Source organism: Geotrypetes seraphini, chromosome 5, assembly GCF_902459505.1.
Source record: "Geotrypetes seraphini chromosome 5, aGeoSer1.1, whole genome shotgun sequence".
In the NCBI taxonomy this organism is placed as follows: Eukaryota; Metazoa; Chordata; class Amphibia; order Gymnophiona; family Dermophiidae; genus Geotrypetes; species Geotrypetes seraphini.
Window position 1 is genome coordinate 155,647,938 of NC_047088.1, and position 22,209 is coordinate 155,670,146.

At 42.6% G+C, this 22,209-nt stretch overlaps 1 protein-coding gene across 2 annotated transcripts in view; it reads left to right on the forward strand.

Moving 5' to 3' along the window:
* LOC117360764 (aldehyde oxidase 1-like) overlaps positions 1–22,209 on the forward strand; it is a 166,287-nt gene that overhangs the window by 12,676 nt on the left and 131,402 nt on the right. For both annotated transcript variants that reach the window (XM_033945089.1, XM_033945090.1), the window contains exons 4-10: positions 2,296–2,404; positions 4,948–5,074; positions 6,489–6,550; positions 10,423–10,512; positions 14,689–14,769; positions 18,094–18,238; positions 22,035–22,127. In XM_033945089.1, the coding sequence (XP_033800980.1) occupies positions 2,296–2,404; positions 4,948–5,074; positions 6,489–6,550; positions 10,423–10,512; positions 14,689–14,769; positions 18,094–18,238; positions 22,035–22,127 (707 nt within the window). The remainder of the gene's footprint in view (positions 1–2,295; positions 2,405–4,947; positions 5,075–6,488; positions 6,551–10,422; positions 10,513–14,688; positions 14,770–18,093; positions 18,239–22,034; positions 22,128–22,209) is intronic.

Below are 22,209 nucleotides of genomic sequence, written 5' to 3' on the forward strand. Positions count from 1 at the left end.
CTGATATCTGTCTCACCCGTTTCTGGGAATTCTCAGCTCTCTTCCCTTTTCTTCTCTGTTCTTCCTTCTCTATTTCCTGCCTCTGTCTAAATTAAATTCTTTCTTACTATTCAGTCCTCAGTTTCCCTCTTTTCACTGTGTCTATTCACAGCTTGCCACCCCTTTCCTTCATCCCTCCTCTATCTCACTAACTCTATCTTCTTCCCCCCATCCAGCATGTGGAAAAACAGCAGCAGTGGTGAGGAGGTTAGAGCTCCTCACCACTGCTGCTGCTTTCCTATATGCGCCTGTAGTTGACGGCACAAGTTCTCCCCACTTCCATCATCTGCCCCTTCTCTCTCTTTCTCCACCCCAGGCAATTCCATCAGTTATCCTGCCCCCCTCAGTGAATTGCCTGGGGTGGAGGGAGAGAAGAGGGCAGATGATGGAAGTGGGAAGAACTTGTGCCATCAGTGTCAGGCGCATGCGGGAAAGCAGCAGCGGTGAGGAGCTAGAGGTTATCTTCCTCTCATTCATGTCCATGCCACCCCTGTCCCTTGGTCGGTCCCACAATTTCACAATTTCCAGCATATCCCCTCCCTCCATTCTTGTAGCCCAGCATCTCCTCTCCTGACATCTCCCTGTCCTTTTTCCTTCACTATCTTCCTATCCCATCTCTCTTCCCTCCTGTCCCTCTCTTCATAATAAATAATCTCATCACCTCTCTTCCCTCTCCCTCAGGGTCGAAGATTGCTTCCGCTTTCTTTCCTACTGTTCTCTCCCTCGTCACCCTATGATCTAGCGGCCCTCCTACCCTTGTCCAACATTTCCCCTTCACTCCCTCCCTCTCATCCCCTGCTCCAACATACTGTATTTCGACTGCCCTTCCATCTTCCCCTCCCCAGGCCTGCCGACTTCCACTCATTTACTACTTTCTCCCGCCTCTGCTGAAGCCTTTAAACAACTTTAACACACGCCACAGAGCTCTAACAGTGCGCGTATCGCTGATGGCTTCCTTCCTCCTTCCTCCTCCCTCATGACATAACTTCCCATTTGGTTGGTGGAGGAGGAGGAGGGAAGCCGGTAGCATCATGCATACTGTTAGATCCCCACGGCGTATGTTAAAGTTGTTTACAGGCTTCGGAAGCAGCGGGAGAAAGAGAGAAAACAGTCGCCGGCCCTGTTTCACCGATCAAGGGGGGGGGGCCTGGTGTTGCCAATTGAGGGGGGGCACGGTGTTGCCAATCGAGGGGAGGGCCTGGTGTTGCCGATCACTGTGTGGGGGGGGGGGAGGTCTGGGCTGTCGCCGTCTGAAAAATTTTTTTTTGAGTGGTCTCCTTCAGTGGGCCCCCCTGACCATTTTGGGCCCTAGGCATGTGCCTACTTGGCTAATTGGTTAATCCGGCCCTGCAACTGTGAGTCTAGGTTCTTGGCTGAAATCAATAACTTTTGCAGAATCTGATCTTTAGTCACACCATTTGAAAAGAGACATTTAATATAACAAAACCATCAATTATGTTCAAGCATTCCCCATATCTATGCATTATAAAATACAGCATGGTACACGCTTAAAAGTAGAAAATGCAGTGGTCAGTTTTCCAACAGCACTTAGCATTGTGGCAGAAATCTTGTGCCACACAATGCTGGCTCAAGGGACTATAGTGCCCTGAGCCAACTTTTTCATTGGCACCCCCCAAACCCTGCAGGCTCTCATCTTTCTCCTCCCCTCCTTTCCTTGCCATGATCTGGTATATCTCCATTTCTCTCTAATCTCCCCGTACTGCTGAACCAGGTAAGGCACTGGCTCAGGGCACTGATAACAGAATGTTGTAAAATCCCAACCTGGCGTCTATCCCTTAGAACAGCAGTCTCAAACTCCAACCTACCTTCAAAACACCAATATCCGTCTTATTATTCCCTCTGTACTTCCCCCACCTTCTTGCCCAGTTTGTCTGTCTTGACTAGATTGTAAGCTTTGAGCAGGGATTGTCTCTTCTATGTTTTGATGTGCAGTGCTGCATATGTCTAGTAGCGCTATAGAAATGAGTAGGAGTAGGAGTAGATTTGCAGCCTAACGTGGCTTCATAAAAGGAGGTATTACTGTATAAGTGAACACACAGCCTTTTGCCAGAAGTCTTTGTCAATTTGTAACTATGGCTTTTTTTTTTGGGGGGGGGGGGGGTTAAAACGTACCTGGCAAATAAAATCCTTTTTCACTCTCAGTTTCCTAGTTTTAACTGTCATTTTTATTTATAGTCTGCAAATTAAACAGATTTATCTCATTTAATGGTCTTGATTCTCCTTTACAATGCTAAGTCACTACACTGTCAATGCCTGCTTGTTTCCCATCTGCTCACTGCACGGTGCTGCCGTCACCACTGTGGAAGGAATCGGAAGCACAGAAACCAGGATCCATCCTGTTCAGGTAAAAACATTGACCTGTTTGCATCTTCTTTATTAATGATATAGTATAAACTTCTGGAAGTTGAGTCAGTTTTAATGGGAACTGGATAAAGTTGCGCATGACTTTGAAAAACAAGAACATATGATGTGTTATACTGTATTGGACCAAAGGTCCATCACTCCAGCATCCTGTCTCCAGCAGTGGCCAATCCATGTCAAAGCTCCTCCTCTGGATCCCAGACAGTAAATCTAATATTCATTGCTCATCCCAGGGACATGTAATGACTTTTCAAAGTTTACAGGGCTAATAATGGTTGCATATCTAAAGTCCCTTTAAACTAATGTTTCCTAACTGCCTCAATCACATCATCCTGCAACAAATTCCAGAACTTAATTGTGCATTGAGTGAGAAAAATACAGTATTTTCTCCAAGCTGAGGATCCTTAACCTCTTTAGTTCACCTTATGGGAACTGTTCCATTCCTTTTATTATTTTGGGTGCTCCTCTCTGTACTTTTTCTAGTTACTCTATGGGCTCCTTTTACAAAGGCGCACTAACGGTTATAGCGCGCGCTAAAATACCACGCGTGCTAGCCGCTATTGTCTCCTTTTAAGCAGACGGTAATTTTTCAGCTAGTGCGCGTTAATCTTGTGTGTGCGCTAAAAACACTAGTGCACCTTAGTAAAAGGAGCCCTATATCTCTTCTAGGATGGGGCAACCAGTTCTTAAGTGGGGGTGGTTGCACCCTAGCTTTATACAATGGTATCATAATCTTTGTTTAATCTTTCTTTCCTTTCTAAATAAATGATAGCGTTCTATTTGTCTTTTGATTGCTGCTGCACAATGATTTAAGAATTTCAATACATTGCCCACTGTGACTCTAAGATCCTTTTCCTGCATGACGACTGCTAATATGAAACCTACCTAGTGTATTGAAAAAAGTTTTTATTGTTTTTGTTTCGTTGTTGTTGTTTTGAGGGAGGGTTTTTTTGAAAGCTTCTTTTCAAATTCTTTATGGCCTGTTATCACAATTTTACATCTAATTTCCTAGTGCTTGTATTCATTCTCGTCTCCTCATTTCGGCCTGCTTTCAGTTTTCTAAAGATTTATTTTTGACTTTTACTGCCTTTTTCATCTTACCATTAAACCATGCGGGCAGTTATTTGATATGCTTCAACCTTTTATTTTTTTAATATTTGAAATACATCTGTTCTGGGCTTCCAAGATGATAATTCTAAACCATGCTTTTGTCTCATGCAAACTTTTACTACAACTACTATTTATCATTTCTACAGTGCTGAAAGGCTATAGAAAAGGCAGCACTGCACATTTAACATGCAATAGACAGTTCCTTCTCAGAAGAGCTTACAATCTAATTTGGACAGACAGACAGGACATCTCACGGTTGGGGAATTTCTGGTAGGAGGAATGATGCAATGAATATAGGTATCTGACAGTGAGTAGGAGTCAAGAGTTGAAATCAGCTTCAAAAAATGGGATTTTGGCTTGAATTTGAATACTGCTTGAAATGGAGCACGACGTATTGACTCTGGCATAAGGCATGGCAAAAAGAAGGGACGGAGTCTGGAGTTGACATTGGAAGGGTACAGATAAGAGGGACTTACCTAATGAACAGAGTTCAGGGGGGAATATAGGGGAAGAGATATTGAGGGGCTATAGAGTGAATGCAGTTATATGTCAGTAAAAGGAGTTTGAACTGTATTCGGAAATGGATGGGGAAGCAATGAAGTGACTTGAAGAGAGGGATGGCTCTCGTGGAATACGAGTCATGCAGCAGCATTTTGAACAGATTGAAGGGGGAGAAAGATGGTTGAGCGGAAGACATGAGAGAACTACATTGCAGTAGTCTAAGCGAGAGGTGATGAGAGGGTGAATAATGGTTTTGGTAGCGTGCTTAGAAAGGAAAGGTTGGATTTTGGTAATATTATGGAGGAAGAAGCACAGGTTTTAGTGCTTTGTTGGATCGGAGCGGAGAAGGAGAGAGAGAAGTCAAAGGTCACCCCGAGGTTGCGAGTTGACAAGATAGGGAGGAGGATAGTGTTATCCATAGAAATAAAGAAAGGTGGGAAGGGGAAGGAGTTTAGGTGGAAAGATAAGGAGTTTGGTTTTAACCAGTGAGACATCCAAGTGGCAATGTCAAACAGGCAGGCTGAGATTAAGGCCTGAATTTTTTTCGAGATATCTGGTATGAAGAAGTAGATCTAGGAGAAGATCAGTGTACCAAGAGAGAGAAGAGGAGAGGGCCCAAGACATAGCCTTGAGGTACACTGATAGACAGTGGGATAGCACCGCTAAAACCACTAGTGCAGCTTAGTAAAAAGAGCCCTTTATGTGTATTCTGGCGCCAGCTTCATGAGTGTTTTGCCTCCAGTCTCTTCTCTTAACTGCAACAGATCTTGGAGACTGAAGAGGTAGTATGGAAAGTGAAACTGAAGTATTTGAAATTAAGTAAACCTATATTTCCAATATACCTGTGTCCACAAAATGACTTTTTAAAATAGCCTACTACTTTATAAATATGCCCTGTTCTTTAAATTGTCCCAGGAAAGGATTGCAAAAGCTTATGGATCTCAGTGTGGTTTCTGCACACCTGGAATGGTGATGTCCATGTACACCTTACTGAGGAATCACCCTGAGCCTACTGTGGACCATATATATGAGGCTCTAGGAGGTATGTATTTCTCATCTGTTTGAGCCAAGTATTTAGGACTGCAGGTATCAGAAAAGTGAGATTTTCAGGTAATTTATTAACATACAACTGTGTGTGAAAATAAGAATATAAAGAAAGCTATGTTGAGTCAGACCAAGGTTCATTGAACACTGCATCCTATCTTTGGCTGTGGCCACACTGGGTCACAAGTACCCAGAATATGCCAAAACTAGATCTAATTTCTCATAAATTATTTCAAGGGATAAGTGATGATATGATCAAACCTTTTTTAACCCAACTAAAGTAGTTGCTTTAGCTACTGTATGTGCAGTATGGAAAAAATACTTTATCCAATTTGATTAAACAACCATTCCCTTTCTAACTGTTCTACCTTGCCTATGATTTGATAAACTTCTACCTTATCCCCTCTCAGTTTTTTCTTTTCCAAGATAAAGAGCTTATCTTTATGGCTTTTCTTTTAAGGGGCAATGTATTCTTTTTTAGCATTTTTGTCACTCTTCTCTGAATCTTTTCTAATTATTCTTTATCCTTTTTTAAAGATGGGATGATCAGAACTGCACACAATACTAAAAAAGTGCAATCATACCATGGATCTATAATGATAGTCTCAGTTTTTTGTTCTTTTTTTTTTTTTTTTCAAATAGTCCCTCACATTCTGATTGCTTTTTTGGCAGTTATATTACACTAGGCTGAAAATGTTAACATATTGATAAACATGGCTTCAAGAAGGTAAAATTTTAGCTTGAACAGTTGCCATATTAATATAATGTAAGCTAGTAACAGGGTAGCACGTTCATATTTGAGCTCTTTCAGACCTTTGCAGTGAATGCCATCCAGTTGTGTGGATTTGTTATTCTTTTGTTTGACATCTTCTAGATATACTAGATGATGAGCTTTTAGTTATTAGGAATATTCGAGTACATATAGTAAGTACTTGGGGGAGTGGGGGGGGGAAGTACAAGGAGAAAATAAAAACATTCCAGTGGGCATAAATATAAAAAAAATCTCAATATCTTCTGTCTGTTCAAGATGACCTGAGGTTTGGTTCCTCACAGATCAAAATGACTTCCCAAGATTGTTTGCTAGAATCTACCTTAAACCTCTTTGGCTATGCCAAAACACCACTGTAGCTTTCTATCCAAAAGGCAGACTCTAGCAGGGGTTCTTCAGACCTCCTGCTGCAAAATAGTTGCTAAAAATCAACATGGATTTTATTTAATGTAATCCAAGGTGAATTGCAAAAAGTAAAAATTATAAATGCTTATATATAAACAGAGTAACATACAGCAAATCGCCATTATGATGATACAGAACTACAAATCTCATAAACCAGGAAAGCCACCAGTATTACACACACAATGACTCAATAATTGCAATCCCATTTATCATGCATGCATTATTTTTCTTAATTCAGGTAATCTGTGCCGCTGCACTGGATACAGACCTATATTAGATGGCTTTAAGACCTTCTGTAAGGTAAGTACAAAAAATGTTAATAAAAATTTTGCAAACCTAATTTTTCTTTTTACTTTTATGTGTAAGGGGACCTTCTTTCAATTCTTTTTTGGCAAGGCAGATTTTGGGGTAACAAACAATTTTTGTTAAGGTCCTGAGGAGTAGAGGAGAGACCCAATCTCCAAGGCCCTGATATGGAGAATATCTCTTGGGTAGCACCTTCTATCTTTGTACCTTCTCCTTTGTCTGTTATATTCACTAGACACCTGGATGTGAATTAAAATGGTAAATTACTGGGTGGTTCTCATCAATGATGCACAGAAAATGACAAATCTGAAACAACGCATGTGTTTTATTTTTAATCTTCAGCCCTCCTGTAACTTCTCGTATTTCCTGGGGACTCTTCAGTAACAATCCTTCCTAAATTTCTGGAATTTCTTCAGGATTCTGAAAAGTATAAACTCCCTTCTCCCCTTTTCATTTACTTGTTCTTTTCCTGGTTTCTTAGTTCCACTCCTTTATCTTCTTCCACTTACACCTCTTCACACATCATGGATGCAGTTCTGTAAGTGGGCATTTCCTTTATGATGTCCTGATGCCTCACAGTGACAGTTTATTCTATAACAGCATTTGGATGCCCAGATTCTATTGCAGAATACCAAGGTAACCTGGCATTGCTGTACCTAAAATTTAGGTGCCCACGGTTACTCCAGCCATAGACATGGTGGGCCCTGGGATTGGTAGCATGGAATGTTATTACTATTTGGGATTCTGTCAAGTACTTGTGACTAATACTCCCTCTAAGTTTTTGCCAGGTGCACGCAATTCTTTTCTCATGTGAGCAACAAGTTCTAAAACAAATTTCTTTCGTGCTGACCTCTGTTTAGAAGTGCACCTGAACTTAAAATTCGGAACCAGTGGTGTAGTAAGGGCAGGGGCGGGGGTGGACTGCCCCGGGTGCTGTCTTGGTGGGGGCGCAGGCACCTGTCCTCTCCGCCTCCTCCGCTCCTTCCCACACACGCGCCTTCATTTCCCTGCCACTGTACCTCTAGCTCTTTGCCAGCAAGCAGCATCCCCAACCTACGGCTTGCGCCGGCCTCAGCATTCCCCTCTGACGTTGCTTCCGGGTCCCGCAACTAGGAAGTGACATCAAAGAGAGAGCCAACGCCGGTGCAGGAAACACGTTAAAGATGCTGCTCATGCTGGGGAGCAAAAAGGTACGGGAGAAAGGAAGGGGAGTGCAAGTGGTAGGGGGGGCAATGATGAGGGTGAGGAGGGGCACCACCGCCCCAGGCACCTCTCACCCTCGCTACACCACTGTTCTGAACCACCCTAATATCTTCTTCCTGATATGAGACATCAGATTCCAAAACTGGAAATCAGGTACAAGATCTTTTATCCAAAATCATTGGGACCAAGCGTATTTCGGTTTTTGGAATTTTTTGAAGTTTGGACTGGTAAAGTTAAGTCAGAAAAAGACAGATCATAAGCTCATAAAATTTCCACCCTGTGTGGAATCTGCAGCTCTCTTTGCAATTTTTCCAGCCTCTCAGACTCAAGAATTTAAGTTGAAATTAAATCAGGAAAAAACTAAGGGCCTGTTTAGAAACATAGAAGATGACGGCAGATAAGGGCCATAGCCCATCAGGTCTGCCCATTCTACTGACCCACCCCCAAGTCTACTATCCTAGGGATCCCACTCCTGGTGACAGGTTCCCTTGGCTTAACCCTCTAAGGGATCCCACATGGGCATCCCATTTGCTCTTAAATTCTTGCACGCTGTTTGCCTCGATCACCTGCACCGGGAGCTCATTCCAAGGATCAACCACTCTCTCGGTGAAGAAATATTTCCTGGTATCGCCATGAAATTTCCCGCCCCTGAGTTTGAGCGGATGCCTTCTTGTGGCTGAGGGTCCTTTGAGAAAGAAAATCTCTTCTTCCATCTCAATACGGCCGGTAATATACTTAAACGTCTCGATCATGTCTCCTCTCTCCCTATGTTCCTCGAGTGAGTACAGCCGCAAATTTTTCAGCCTTTCCTCGTACGATAGATCCTTGAGCCCGGAGACCATCCTGGTGGCCATCCTTTGCACCGACTCTACTCTCAGCACATCTTTTCGGTAGTGTGGCCTCCAGAATTGCACACAGTATTCCACATGAGGTCTCACCATGGTTCTGTATAATGGCATTATGACTTCAGGCTTCCGGCTGACGAAACTCCTGCGGATGCAATCTAACAACTGTCTTGCCTTAGATGAAGCCTTCTCCACATGATCAGCAGTTTTCATGTCTGCGCTGTTTTACAAAGCCGCGCTAGCAGCTGCTGTGCGATATTGGCCCCAAAGCCCATAGAGATTTAAAGGGCTTCGGGGCTGTTGCCGTGCGGTGTAAAACAGGCTGTACGTTTTTCTTTGTATCATCAAAAAAGACAATTCCAGAATCAATAATTAAGATTATTCAGTATCATTTCCAATAAGCCCTACAATTAAAATCTTGGGAGCGGTTTTTGATCAGTGTCTGACCATGAAAAATCAGATAGATGCTGTGGTCCAGAAGAGTTATTATACTCTATGGAAACTCTGCACCATTAGAGCTTATTTTGATGCTACTGCCTTTACACTTTTAGTTGAGATGCTATTACTTAGGGCTCCTTTTACAAAGGTGCGCTAGCGTTTTTAGCGCACGCACAGGGTTAGCATGCGTTAGCCAAAAAACTACCGCCTGCTCAAGAGGAGGCGGCAGCGGCTAGCGTGCGTGGCATTTTAGCACGCGCTATACCGCGCGTTAAAGCCCTAACGCACCTTTGTAAAAGGAGCCCTTAGTATTCTGGACTATTGCAATATTTTATATCTGACAAGTACAAAGAAAAATTTGGCTAGGCTGACCTTAGTTCAAAATACGGCAGTTAGAATGATTTATGGACTGAGCAAGTATGATCATGTAACTCCCTATTACTGTGAGCTGCACTGGCTCCCAGATGAGAGTAATTTTTAAGTTGAGATGTTTATATTATAAAGTCGCCTTTGGTGTTGCTCTGCTCTATCTTGTTGATAGATTTGTTATTATGATTCATGGGAACAGTAGAAAATCCCATGCCCTATTTACGTTTCCTTCTGTTAAGTGCTGTAAAAGTAAGAAACATCATGGGCATTGTCTTTCCTATCAAGCAGCTCAATTTGATATAGAATTCCTCCCATTATTGACCAGATCAATATCCTATAAACATTACAGAAAACTTTTGAAACCTTTTCTTTTTTCTAAATTTGTTGCTAGCTAATTCTTTGTGTATTATATTATCTCTGTATTCACTCATAGCGTAATCTTTTGTAAACCGCATTGAACTAAGGGTTATGCGGTATAGAAGTCCGCTATTATGTTGTTATTATTATTATGTTATGCACAGAGAGCAGGAGAAACACACGCACCTGCGTTGGTTTCAGCATGTGTCACATCGGGGAAATTCACTACACCCAGTTCGCGCCACATTTCGGTTTTCAGAATTTCAGGTAAAGGATCTTGTACCTGTAGCAACTGAAATGGCAGACTTCTGCTTGTAAATAGTTTGGTATTCATAATGCAGTGAATTACTGATGTGATGAAGTCAGATTGGTTGAAAATATTTAATCATACTGTTCTGTTTCTTCTTACTATGTTATAAGTGCCATATATTCAATGTAGGTCTGTTCAAACTCTGCTAGCATGTGCCTTCCAAAGAGAGTGTGAATGTGGGCAGAAAAAGTTTACTCAGTCAGTCAAACTTGCTGACATCACTTTTTCTGATCTATCTTCCACACATATAGAGAAAAAAGTAAGCTGTTACACTTTTAAGTGGATCATGAGACTTTGTCAAACAGTCACATTAAAAAGTGCTGAATGGAATATTATTTGTTTAGGATTCAGGTTGTTGCCAGACTGCAGAAAAGGGGAGCTGTTGCATGGAAAGACAAGAAGACGAATCTGCATCAGCTGATAATGAGAAGGATGTAAGTGTAATGTTATTTTTTATCACAGTGCTTTATAACAAATTATGCTGTTGATGGGTTGAGTTGAGTTGGGGTAAAGTTGGGTTGGATTGGCCTGGCTTGGATTAATTAATCAGGTCTATCTGATGCAAATCTACAACATGCCATAGGGATACAGTTAACCCATGGCACCACACCATCTCCAGTATAAACCGTGGCAAACAATGCAGATACAGAGTGGATGGACAGGCCACTCAGATTTTTTCACTAGATATGAAAGCAGGAAAACCATTATATTGTTATGTAGCTGAACTGGAACCAAGGTTGTAATCTGGCACCATGAACCTTCATTTGCAACTACCGTACTTAGGATATTTTCCCTATTTTCCCTTCTTCCCTTGTATTTAGTCTTGTAATGTCAGTGATGGTCCTAGGCTGGGGTCCATACTAGAGAGTGATGCGGGGGCAAAGATTCATCCCCATTCCCTCCCCACATCCAAATAATTTTTCCCATTCCCACTCCGTCCCTGTAGTAAAGTGAATTTTTAATCCTAGTCCCATCACTGTTCCTGCAGTCTTAATTTTCTTCCCCACATCTCCCCACTCAAAGCAGAAAGATGATTTTATGCAATTTTATGGGCCTATGGCATTGCAAATAAACATTTCAAGTCTATGGGGGTGGGGGTGGTGGAGGTGGGAAGGATTCTCTAACTTTTATTTTGATTGAAAAAAACATCAATAAAGTAAAACTTGTGAGGCATGCTGGGTTCTGTATTGTGCACAGAAAGCCAAACATCAGCTCAATACCAGTGATATTTTAGTCCAGACAATAATTTTAGTTCTAATTATTCATGTGCAAAACATATCAAGAACAGCCTTCAGAATATCACACACAAATAACTTGGCTCTTTTTTTCTAGTGTAAAAGCAAATGAATAACGCATGGCTTAGTACTTTTCTCAGTGTGAAGCCAAACCAAACAGCACAAACAGACAATGTCCATTTCCAAACAACAAAACAAAGCCAGCGAATAAAGAAAAAGTCAATCAAGTACAGCCCTCAGAATATCACATGCAAATAACTTACTAAATGGTGCTAGAGGTTTTTAGCGTGAGCCAGTAAGGTAAATTCTCAGATGCTCATAGAATTCCTATGAGCGTCGTAGCATTTACCTCGCTGGCCCGAGCTAGAAACCTCTACTGCCGTTTAGTAAAACCAGCATTAGTGCTTTTCTCTCAGTCATTTCCAGGAACCTTGAAACCTATACAGGTAATCCTTAACATTAACCTATAGCACATGGCTTATTGCCTTTTCAGTGAGAAACCAAACAGAACGCACTTCAGAAAAAGGAGAACAGATTAAGATATCCAGGTTTTACTTCCATTGAAAGCAATAGAAATAAAACCCAGATGTCTCAATCCATCTTCCTTTTTCTGAAGCCTTATAGAAAACCTGGGACAATGTTTTTTGCTAATTTTTAAATCAAAGCCATTTTGGGTACAAAAGGGCTGAAGTGGAACCAAAAAAATTCTTCCTACTTGGGGCAATGACACCAATAACACTACTCAACATTCATTCCTACCAGAACAGCTGGGCTCAGTCACACATGCAGAACATAAATAACACCCTATGCAAATATAGGACCACAAACTAAAAGTACTAATATACAAAAGCGAAACTCTAAGATGCCAGACTCTGCCTGCAGTACAACACTAGAGAAATAGAAAGAAATGTATTTCTTCAAGAACAATGCAAAATACAGACAGCAGATATACATTCTCAAAACTGACACATTTCAATCACTAAATTGAAAAGAAAATCATTTTTCCTACCTTTGTTGTCTGGTGATTTTATTTTTCTAATCAACTTTTCCCAGTCTCTAGTTATTCTTCCTTCTGCGTTTGCTCTTAAATCCATTTGCTGTTTTTCTCTCCTTTATTTTCTGTCCTACATCCATCTTTGGAATTAACTTTTAACATTTCTTCCATTTTTCTGCTTTCTTCTCAAATATATCTATTTTTCCATGTCTTTTTTTCCCTTTCCATCTTCTATGGGAACTATCTCCTCCCTTTTTCTTTTCCTCGTTCCCATCTATCCCATCCCCACCCATTCCTGTGCTTGGAATCACAATTGACAGAGGCTGCACCATGCAACTCCAAATTAACAAAATAATAAAGGCATCGTTCATGACCATGAGAAATCTAAGAAAAATCTGATCATTCTTCGAAAAGAAGCAATTCCTACTATTGGTACAATCTCATATCCTTGGAATGATAGACTACTGCAACATACTATACCTACAATGTCCCATGACCATGATGAAGCAATTGCAGACAATACAGAATACAGCCCTAAGACTTGTCTATTCACTAAAAAAATATGACCATATCACAGAGGCATACCATGACTCGCACTGGCTTCCAATAGAAGCGAGAGTGCACTTCAAATTCTACTGCTTACTTTACAAGGCTATCAACGGAGAAAGCCCAACCTACTGGAATAACCGACTAAATCAATCCTCCTCAACCAGACACAGAAGAACCCACTCACTATTCTCTCACCCATCATCCAAAAATGTCAAACGAAAAAAACTTTATGACCACCTAATAGCCTCCAAAGCAGCTAAACTGAACAGACAAATCACCACTCTGTTATCTTCAACTACAAACTACAAAACCTTCAAGAGAGATATTAAAACCATACTCTTCAAAAAAACACATAAAACCTATCCAGCACGATCAATCCCAACCCAACATCCAACACTCTCTATACCCTTAGTACTCTCTAATATTCTTCTATCTACCAAACGTTATCTAAAACCCCATAATTCACCCTCCTAAAGACCTCTACTTCCCGTTGGTAACTCTTTATCCAACGTTTTATTACCTTAAAAATTTTATGTCATCGCATATTCTATTCCTTCAAATTTTGAATGTAATTCTTGTTTTAGTTTGGATGTAATCCGCCTTGAACCGCAAGGTAATGGCGGAATAGAAATCACTAATGTAATGTAATGTATTTCCTCCCTTTCTTTCCCGTAGTCTGATGTCTCTGTCTTCCCCTTCCCCCCTCCTATGGTCTATCATCTTTCTCCTCTCCTTCCCACAGTATGGCATCTCTCTTCTCTCTTTCCCTTATCCCTCCCCTAGGCTGGAATCTCTCTCTGCTCCTTCCCTGGTCTGGCATCTCTCTAATTACCGCCCTGTCCTCCCTCCACTGGTCTGACATCTCTTTCCTTCCCTTACCTTCCTGTGGTTTGGTATCTCTCTCCTCTCCTTCCTGAAGAATAGCCACCCTGGAGATCTAGTGGCTTCTTCGGGGGCAGGAAAGAACCTCATTCTTTCCTGCCACCACTGAACCCACTGCTAATGCAATTTTCAAAATGGCTGCTGAGACTTGATGCGACGGTCTCATGATACTTCCACAAATCTTGTGAGACTGCCGCATGAAGTCTCAGCAGCCATTTTGAAAATGTAGTGGTAGGTGCAGCAGCTGTAGTGGTCAGGAAAAAGTGTGGTTCATTCCTGCCCCCAAAGAGGCCACTTGACCACCAGGGTTCTTAAGGTAGGCCTGGGGAGAGCCAACTGAGGTTCAGGGTTGGCTGGTCTGCTTTCCCCCTTTAATGTGGATCACCGTGGTATTGGTCCCTGTTCCCATGGCACTACCGTGGAACAGTTTACTGTTACCATGGTAATTCAGAGTAATGTTCTTACATTGTCCCCATTACTGTAGTAATTAGTGTTACCGCATCACTCTCTAGTCCATGCACTAGGACTCTTTCTAGAACTTTGCAATTATGGGCTCTGAATCTGGCCGCTAGGTGTCACTACAGTTACTCTTTTTTGTCACTCTTAAGCAATGACCATGACTCAGCAGCATTGCCATCCCCAGTCAGCCCAGGGATTAGATAACTCAACTCAGAGAATGAATAGGGAATTTTTTTTTTTTTTTTAATTAAAAAAAGAGTAGTTAGGCAAAGAAGAAACCATACTCCAACTTAGGTGAAATGGAAAATACAATACAGCATTTTGATCCCTTGGTTATTATTACAGTAGCTTAGTTTAGAAAACAGAATAACTTGCCAAGTAATGGGAATTTTAATACTATAATGCTGAATCCTTTAACTTAATGTGATGTTAGTGGAAACCAAATAACATGTTTGCCTTCTTGAAAACTAAACCTGTTTTTCTTCTTCAAGCTTTGTACAGTACTGTTCACACAGGAAGAATTTCTGCCCTTGGATCCAACCCAGGAATTAATTTTTCCACCTGAATTAATGGTAAGATAATGCATGATTTTTATTAATGCTAAGGTATGAACATTTTACTAGAGGTACATGAGCTTGGGCACCGCTATATGAGTACCACCATTTTGGCACCACCATTTAGATGCACATGACTTTTGGGTAACACCCACATAGCATCATTTAAAAATGCTTCCCTCTCCCAATACTCTAGTACTCATCAGGAGCAGGATTCATGACTGCTACAGTTAGGGGTCCTTGGGCAGAAGGAAGATGTAAGCTGATCCAGGTGGTGCCTGTGAGGGTGGACAGTCCTTCAGGAAGTCTGTTCTGTCCTCCTTCACAGGCACTGCCTGAGACAACCCACATTTACCTTCTGCCCATGGACCACATGCCAGCTGCAGCAGCAACCATGATTACTGCTCCCAACATGTATTGGGAGATCAGTGCATTGTGGGAGGGGGGGAAGAAGGGGGAAAGGGATGGAGAATTTTTCGATGCTGCCATTTGGGTGTCAAAAGTTCCAGGGCCCAAAAGTCCTGCAACTGAAAGTTCAGTGCCCTAACAGCAATGCTGAAATGGCAACGCCCAAATGTCCTGCTATGTTATACTAGTGTACCCTATCATCAATCTAGATCTGCAAAACAAGCAAGAAACAATATATACATATAAAAAAGAAGAAATAACAGTCATACATAGGCTCGCAATAGAAGCACCAAGAGTAAAATATATCAATATAGGAAAAAAACTTTTACCAAGATGCACTAGAGGCTTTTAGCACGAGCCGGCACAGTAAATGCTCCAATGCTCTAAAACTGCGCTAAAAACTTGGTAAAAGGAGTGGTTAATATCATAGAGGCAATGAATTAAATATAGCAAGCCAGTTAAGGATTAACTACTAGAACTGCCAAAGTATTCAGCCAAGCCTTCTAATCTAATCTGGTATTTCTGAGTCGCGCTATGCCTAACCAGGTTCATGGCGACTTACAATATTTCGAATTACAGAATGAATATACTACAGGGTAATAGAGATGAGAGAATGGAGGGTGGGATTTCATTATATTAAATATTTTGAATTATTGCCTTCTCTATAATAATACAACAAAAAAATCCTGAAGTTATTTAGGAGAGAGGAAAAGAGAAATTTATCTATCATAAAGTACAAAATAGAAACAAGGACATTTAAAAAAAAAAAATTGATTGTCTCACCTAAAAATAAGACTCAGAGTTTTAAGCCAGGAAGTCCTGCCTTCTTTTAAAAATCAGGAAAAAGGCATTGAACAACACTCCCATAAATAGATCCCTCATATGTCCAAGGCATAGCTACAACACCATAATCCAATCAGGTACCAGCAGGAAGGTTAGTGATAAAGTTCTTACATCACCAACTCCATGTAACTCTCCTAAAGAACTGTCAAATCCAAAGTCACTTTGGACCAGATTCTATAAATGGTGCCGTTGTCATTGGCTGCCTAAGAAACTACCACCAATCACGTGTCAATCACACAACGGTGCCGTTTATGGAATTGTGGCTTTGTGAAAAGGTAGGCACTGGAAATGTAGGCCAGGGTTTGTAAGGCCTACATTTCCAGTGACTACCTTTCATGTGAATCGCAGCTAAGGTGGTGCTTTACAACAGTGTTCTTCAACCACCGGTCCATGGACCAGTGCTGGTCCACAGAAATTTCCTGCCGGTCCAAAGAGCCAGCACGTGCATCAGTGTTCTTCAAACGTCGGTCCACGGTGCGATCAATACGGCGTAATCTTCAAGGCAGCTCCCTCTTCCTAAGTGATTCAGTGCACAAAGCCACCAGCAGTGGCTCCTACGGGCATCCTGCGCCTGAACTGGAAGCCTTCTCTCTGACGTTTCAACGTCAGAGGGAAGGCTTCCAGATGAGGCACGGGGCATGAAAGGTGCAATTAGTACTATTATGGGGGCGGGGTCTGGGGTAGAGATGGGTGGGGTCTGGCCCACGACTTAGCCCAGTGTTCTTCAACCGCCAGTCCACAGACTGATGCCGGTCCACAGAACAATTCTTTTATTTCTGCTGGTCCATAGGTGTAAAAAGGTTGAAAAACACTGCTTTACAACACCCAATGACACTTCCGGCTTTAGCCACACCTACAATGGTGTTAGGTATCATAAAGTACTTCTTTAGCTGCGATGCAGGATCCGTTTTTTTAAGTGCCTGTAGGTGCCTAGAGTTTGCCCTTAAACGCTATTGATTTTTTTAAACGGCATTTTGCACTTAAGTTAGACACCTAACTTAAAGCACTGTATAGAATATGGACCTTTATGCTTGCTGTCTTAAGGCATACAAACTCTGAACACTCACCCAAATCAAGATTGACAGTAATATCATAATTAAGATGTAGATAACCATAAAGATATCATCTATAGAGAAAAGCCCACAACCTGAATGGTGTCTTATAGCTGGTCCTAAATGACCTGTATCTAGACTCAGCTAGCTGGCCGATCAGGCACACTTCTCATTCTCCTAAACCAGAGAAAAGACCACTAGGATGTTTTCCTCTCAAGCTTCCAGCTGACTCTGGGTTGCAAAGGTGTGCTTTGCACATTAGGCAAGTTAGTATATCTTCCAAGATCTGCTCCAATCTCTCTGCAGCCACACTCCCCTCCTTTAATGGACAGTCACCTTCATTCTCAAAGGTTGTCCAGACAATGTTGGTGGTATGAAAGAATAAGTCTGGGGTTTACCCTTTCTCTTCCCCCTCTCAGTACTGGAAAAACTGATGATTACAGAGCTCAGTCCAACATAACATCTTCTGACACCATCTTGGTCCTTCAGCAGGTTTGAGATACCCTTCATCTGATTTCTCCTTATAGACTTATCTGATATGGGTGACCCTACAGAATAGCCCTCCAAGTCACTGAAACACATAAGCCCCTCTACCACAATAATAATAGCTTTATTTATATCCCGTCATACCTTTACAGTTCAAGACGGTGTACAACAAGAGGAGCTGTAAGACAGCGAGGTGGCATTACATCAATTTACACTATTGACTTAAAAAACAATAATTTGTAGGTGGTTAAATTGATTTAGCATGTGCTAAATATTTTAAAAGTGCACTAATGAACCAAATGCACATTAATAAATATCAGGATCCCTAGCTGTGAAGCGAAACACGTACTTTTAGATGCATCAAAGGAAGGTGATTTTCTAATAGGCATGCCAGATGCACTAATCATTCCTAACTTAGCTAAATATCTTTGAAAACTGTCCTTTCCTGTGTCTTTTCACTAGTGGGTTTTGTTCTTTGAGTTCTTGTAAACGTTTATTACCTAGCACTATATATTAGCCCTGAATTGCCTTTTCTCTATGTCCCAATACCTAGTTGATGGCTGAAAACCAGAGAATAAAGAAAATGGTTTTCCAAGGAGAACGAATTACCTGGATTTCTCCTTCTAGTCTGTCTGAATTATTGGAACTAAAAACCAAGTACCCCAAAGCACCTCTTGTCGTGGGGAATACCAGCGTCGGTATGTAAATTGGGCAGACTAGGTAGGCCTGCCAGATCTTTTCTGCCATCCTACAATGGTTAGGATTACCAGACATCCGGGGAAACCTGGACATGTCCTCTTTTTAGACAATTGTTTAGGTGCCCAGACGAACTTTCCAAAACCTGGTAGTTTGTCCAGGTTTTGGAAAGCCCTGATCTCCCAACAGGACCTCTGATCATGCACAGATGACATCACATGCATCCGTGCATGCTCAGAGACTCTCCCAACTCGGCCCGGAGTTCAGAAAAGAAAGACAAACTTTGCAGAGGTGGAGCTATAGGTGGAATGGGGCAGGGCTAGAAGCGGGATGGGGCGTGGCTAGGGGGTAGAATAGGGCAGAGCCATGTATCTGGGTTTTTCCAGACAAAAATCTGGTAACCCTAACAATGGTGGGTGTTTGAAAGTAGGTGTATGCATAAGGTTACCATATGTCCCGTTTTCAACGGGACCATCCTGTTATTGGACTGAGTCCTGTTGTCCTTACCCACCGCTTCGGGATGCCAAAATGTCCTGTTTTCAGGGACAGCATCCCGAAGCTGTGCGTGGGGACAATGGAACCGGCGATCGCTTCCCCTACTTCCCTGCCATGCCCATTCAAACCCCCAGTTCGCTGCCGCTGGTTTTTGCCACTCAGAAGCCTTCTTCCCGACGTCAATTTTGACATCGGAGAGGAAGTTCCGGGCCAACCAGGCAACGATTGGCTGGCCTGGAACTTCCTCTCTGATTTCAGAATTGATGTCAGGAAGAAGGCTTCTGGACAGCAAGAAGAAGGTGCAGCGGCGGTGAACAGTGGGGTTTGAATCGGTGTAGCAGGGAGGGAAGGAGGGAGGCTGGAGGCAGCATCGGCGGACCTGGGGGAGTTGAATCGGGCACTGGAGGGAGGGAAGGAGGTAGGCAGGCAGGCTTTGGTGTGGCAGGGAGGGAGGGAAGCAGGCTGGCTTCGGGGGAGGGGGTGGGACAAAGGCTGAAAGGCAGTGAGGGAGACATAGGAAGGAGACACTGCGGGCACTAAGGATATAGGAAGGGTCACTAAGGACATAGGAAGGAGGCACTGGGGACACTAAGGATTTAGGAAGGGGCACTAAGAACATAGGAAGAAGACACTGAAGACACTAAGGACATAGGAAGGAGGCACTGAGCGCACTAAGAATATAGGAAGAACATAAGAATTGCCGCTACTGGGTTAGACCAGTGGTCTATCGTGCCCAGCAGTCTGCTCCTGCAGTGGCCCCTAGGTCAAAGACTAAGGGGCACTAAGGACATAGGAAGGAGGCACTAAGGACATAGGAAGGAGGCACTGGGGGCAGTAAGGACACAGGAAGGGGCACTAAGGACATAGGAAGGAAGGAGGGAGGGAATAGAAAGGAACAATTGTTGGGCCTGAGTGCAGAAAGAAGGAAACGCAATCAGAGACTCATGAAATCACCCGACAGCAAAGGTAGGAAAAATGATTTTATTTTCAATTTAGTGATAGAAATGTATCAGTTTTGAGAATTTATATCTGCTGTCTATATTTTGCACTATATTTGTCTATTTTTCTATAGTTACTGAGGTGACATTGCATATTTTAGTCATCTGCCTTGACATCTTTGAAAACCCCCTAAAATAAATGATAATTAACATTTTCTCTGAGTATAGTTTGCTTTGTGGTTTTTTAAAAATTTTATGGTTACCATTATGAATTAATAAGATGTACATGAAAAATGAATGGAAGAAATTGGGGGTGGGATTGGGGGCAGGGTTAGGGCAGGATTGGGGGTGGGACTGACAATAGATGTCCAATTTTGATGGAAAAAATAAATGGTCACGTTATGTATGCATGGGCAAAGTCTTAGTGGTGTAAGGGTGGAGCACACATCTACCCATCTATAATAATAAAATGCTAAGCGTGCATGCGCACGCTCACCACGTGTTCCCTGAGATCTGATCTGTTGGGATGTGGCTGTTGGAGTGCGCATGCGCGCCAGACAAGCCGCCCTGCTCTCCACCTCGTGCTGCTGCAAGGATTCCGAGGAAGGCGGCGATGGTGAGGAGAGCCGCCATGGCACATTCAAAATTAAAAATAAACTTCGGCACCACACTCGCAGCTCTATCCCCAAAGAAATAAATCAAAATCCCGGTTCACATCTTTTGCTTCCTCCCTCCTCCCTCCGGCACAGCTGCCCTTCTTAGCAGCTTTCATGGTGTCCGGTTGGGCAAGGGGTCGGGGGGGGGCAGAGTCCTGTGCGCCGAAATCCTAAGGGGATTGTTTGATGTTGTGAGACACTAGAGGGGGGGAGGGGGAGGGATCCCGGGAGAGGCTGCTTGCAAGACCTAAGATGTCTGACTCAGCCTTCAAGCACATTTACAATGCGACCATCATTATTCCTCCACGCGCAAAAACACAACAGCAAATTGACACCCACTTAATCGATGCAAAAGCGCCCGCCACATTTGCGGTCTAATCGCAATCGAGAATTATCCCAAGTATTGCTTTAAACTCTGAACCCAGTTTTGAGCGTGACACCGGAAAGACAAACGTACAGCCACCTCAAAAAAAAAGGAAAATGGGTGAGGGGTGAAAAAGCGTCAGTGACGTCAGGAGCTGCCGCCGGAGACCGCCCCCATTTATTTCCACCAATGAGAGAAGAGTGACGTGACAGCACCAGGAAGCTGGGAGGAGGAGGAGGGTTGCAGGGTGTTGGGAACAAAATGCAGGATTGGGCACAGTGGCATCAAATGTCATATCACTAAGATAGTATTTATACAGCATAAAGGCTGAAAGCAACTTCCATCATGCCATAGGACTTGATGGTCTTGTCAGATGGGTTTTCCCAGAAGAGTTGCTAGGAACTGCTATGGGATCTGACCCCTAAATATTTATGACTGATTCAAATTAATTACCAGCTTCTTTAATTCTTTCCCTAATCTTGGTCAGCTCCAGCTGGGATGGTAGAGAGCAGAGAGTGCCCAGGCTATCACAGGTGCATAGGGGGTGGGGGGGAGGAGGAAGCAGAGGAGAGCAAAGGGAGCTCATGTGATGTAGTGGAAGTTGCTCCTGAACTGGGCAAAGGGGGAGGGGGTAGGGCAGGGAATAAAAAGGAAGGGTGGCCTACTGCTGCTGGACAGGGGGGAGGTAAAGCAAAGGGAGAAGGGCTGCTGCTGGATAAGGGGAGCTGTGACGGGGTGGTGGTGGACACAGGGGAGGTAAAATGGAGGGAGAATGGACAGGGGGAGCGGGCAAGGGGTGGTGCTGGACAGCCGAGGAATAATAAAGAAACAAAGAAAGACAGAAATACACAAACAGGCTAAGGAAAGAGAGAGAAAGAAAGACAGACACATACATCTATTCTAGCACCCGTTAATGTAACGGGCTGAAAAACTAATGTAAATTATAAAATGTTATGATTTATGCATGTTTTTCAACAATTTACATGAGTACTTACATAAGCTCTATGACCGGTGTAAATATGTGCTTTCACCTAAATTATATGGGCATATATAACCAGTTATGTTAGTATTATATAAAGGAAAGTAGGTTCCTATTTTCTTATATAGGATAGACAGTAGACACCACTGTGACTTACATAATGAGAGAGAGAAAGCCTATGTCCTTTGTGGTTGCAGGTACACAATTTCAGTATACTGCCATCTAGTGGCTGGAGTCAGTACTGCTTAATAGATGAAGATACAACAGTTTCCAACTTAAATACAATACATCTAGTTTTAGGACACTCTTCACACCAGCACCCTTTTCCCTGCATCTAACTCCCATTGTAATTTTAACTTCTTTTAGGAGTGGAAATGAAACAGAAAGGAATTGTTCATCCTGTGATTATCTCTCCTACTAGGATTCCAGATCTCACTGTAGTAAGCTTCACAGATCAGGGTAAGAGTCTGGTTATCTTGCTCCATGAGGATGTGCTGTATAATGTGTAGAAGCCTAATTGGGCCATTTGGCGGTATATCAA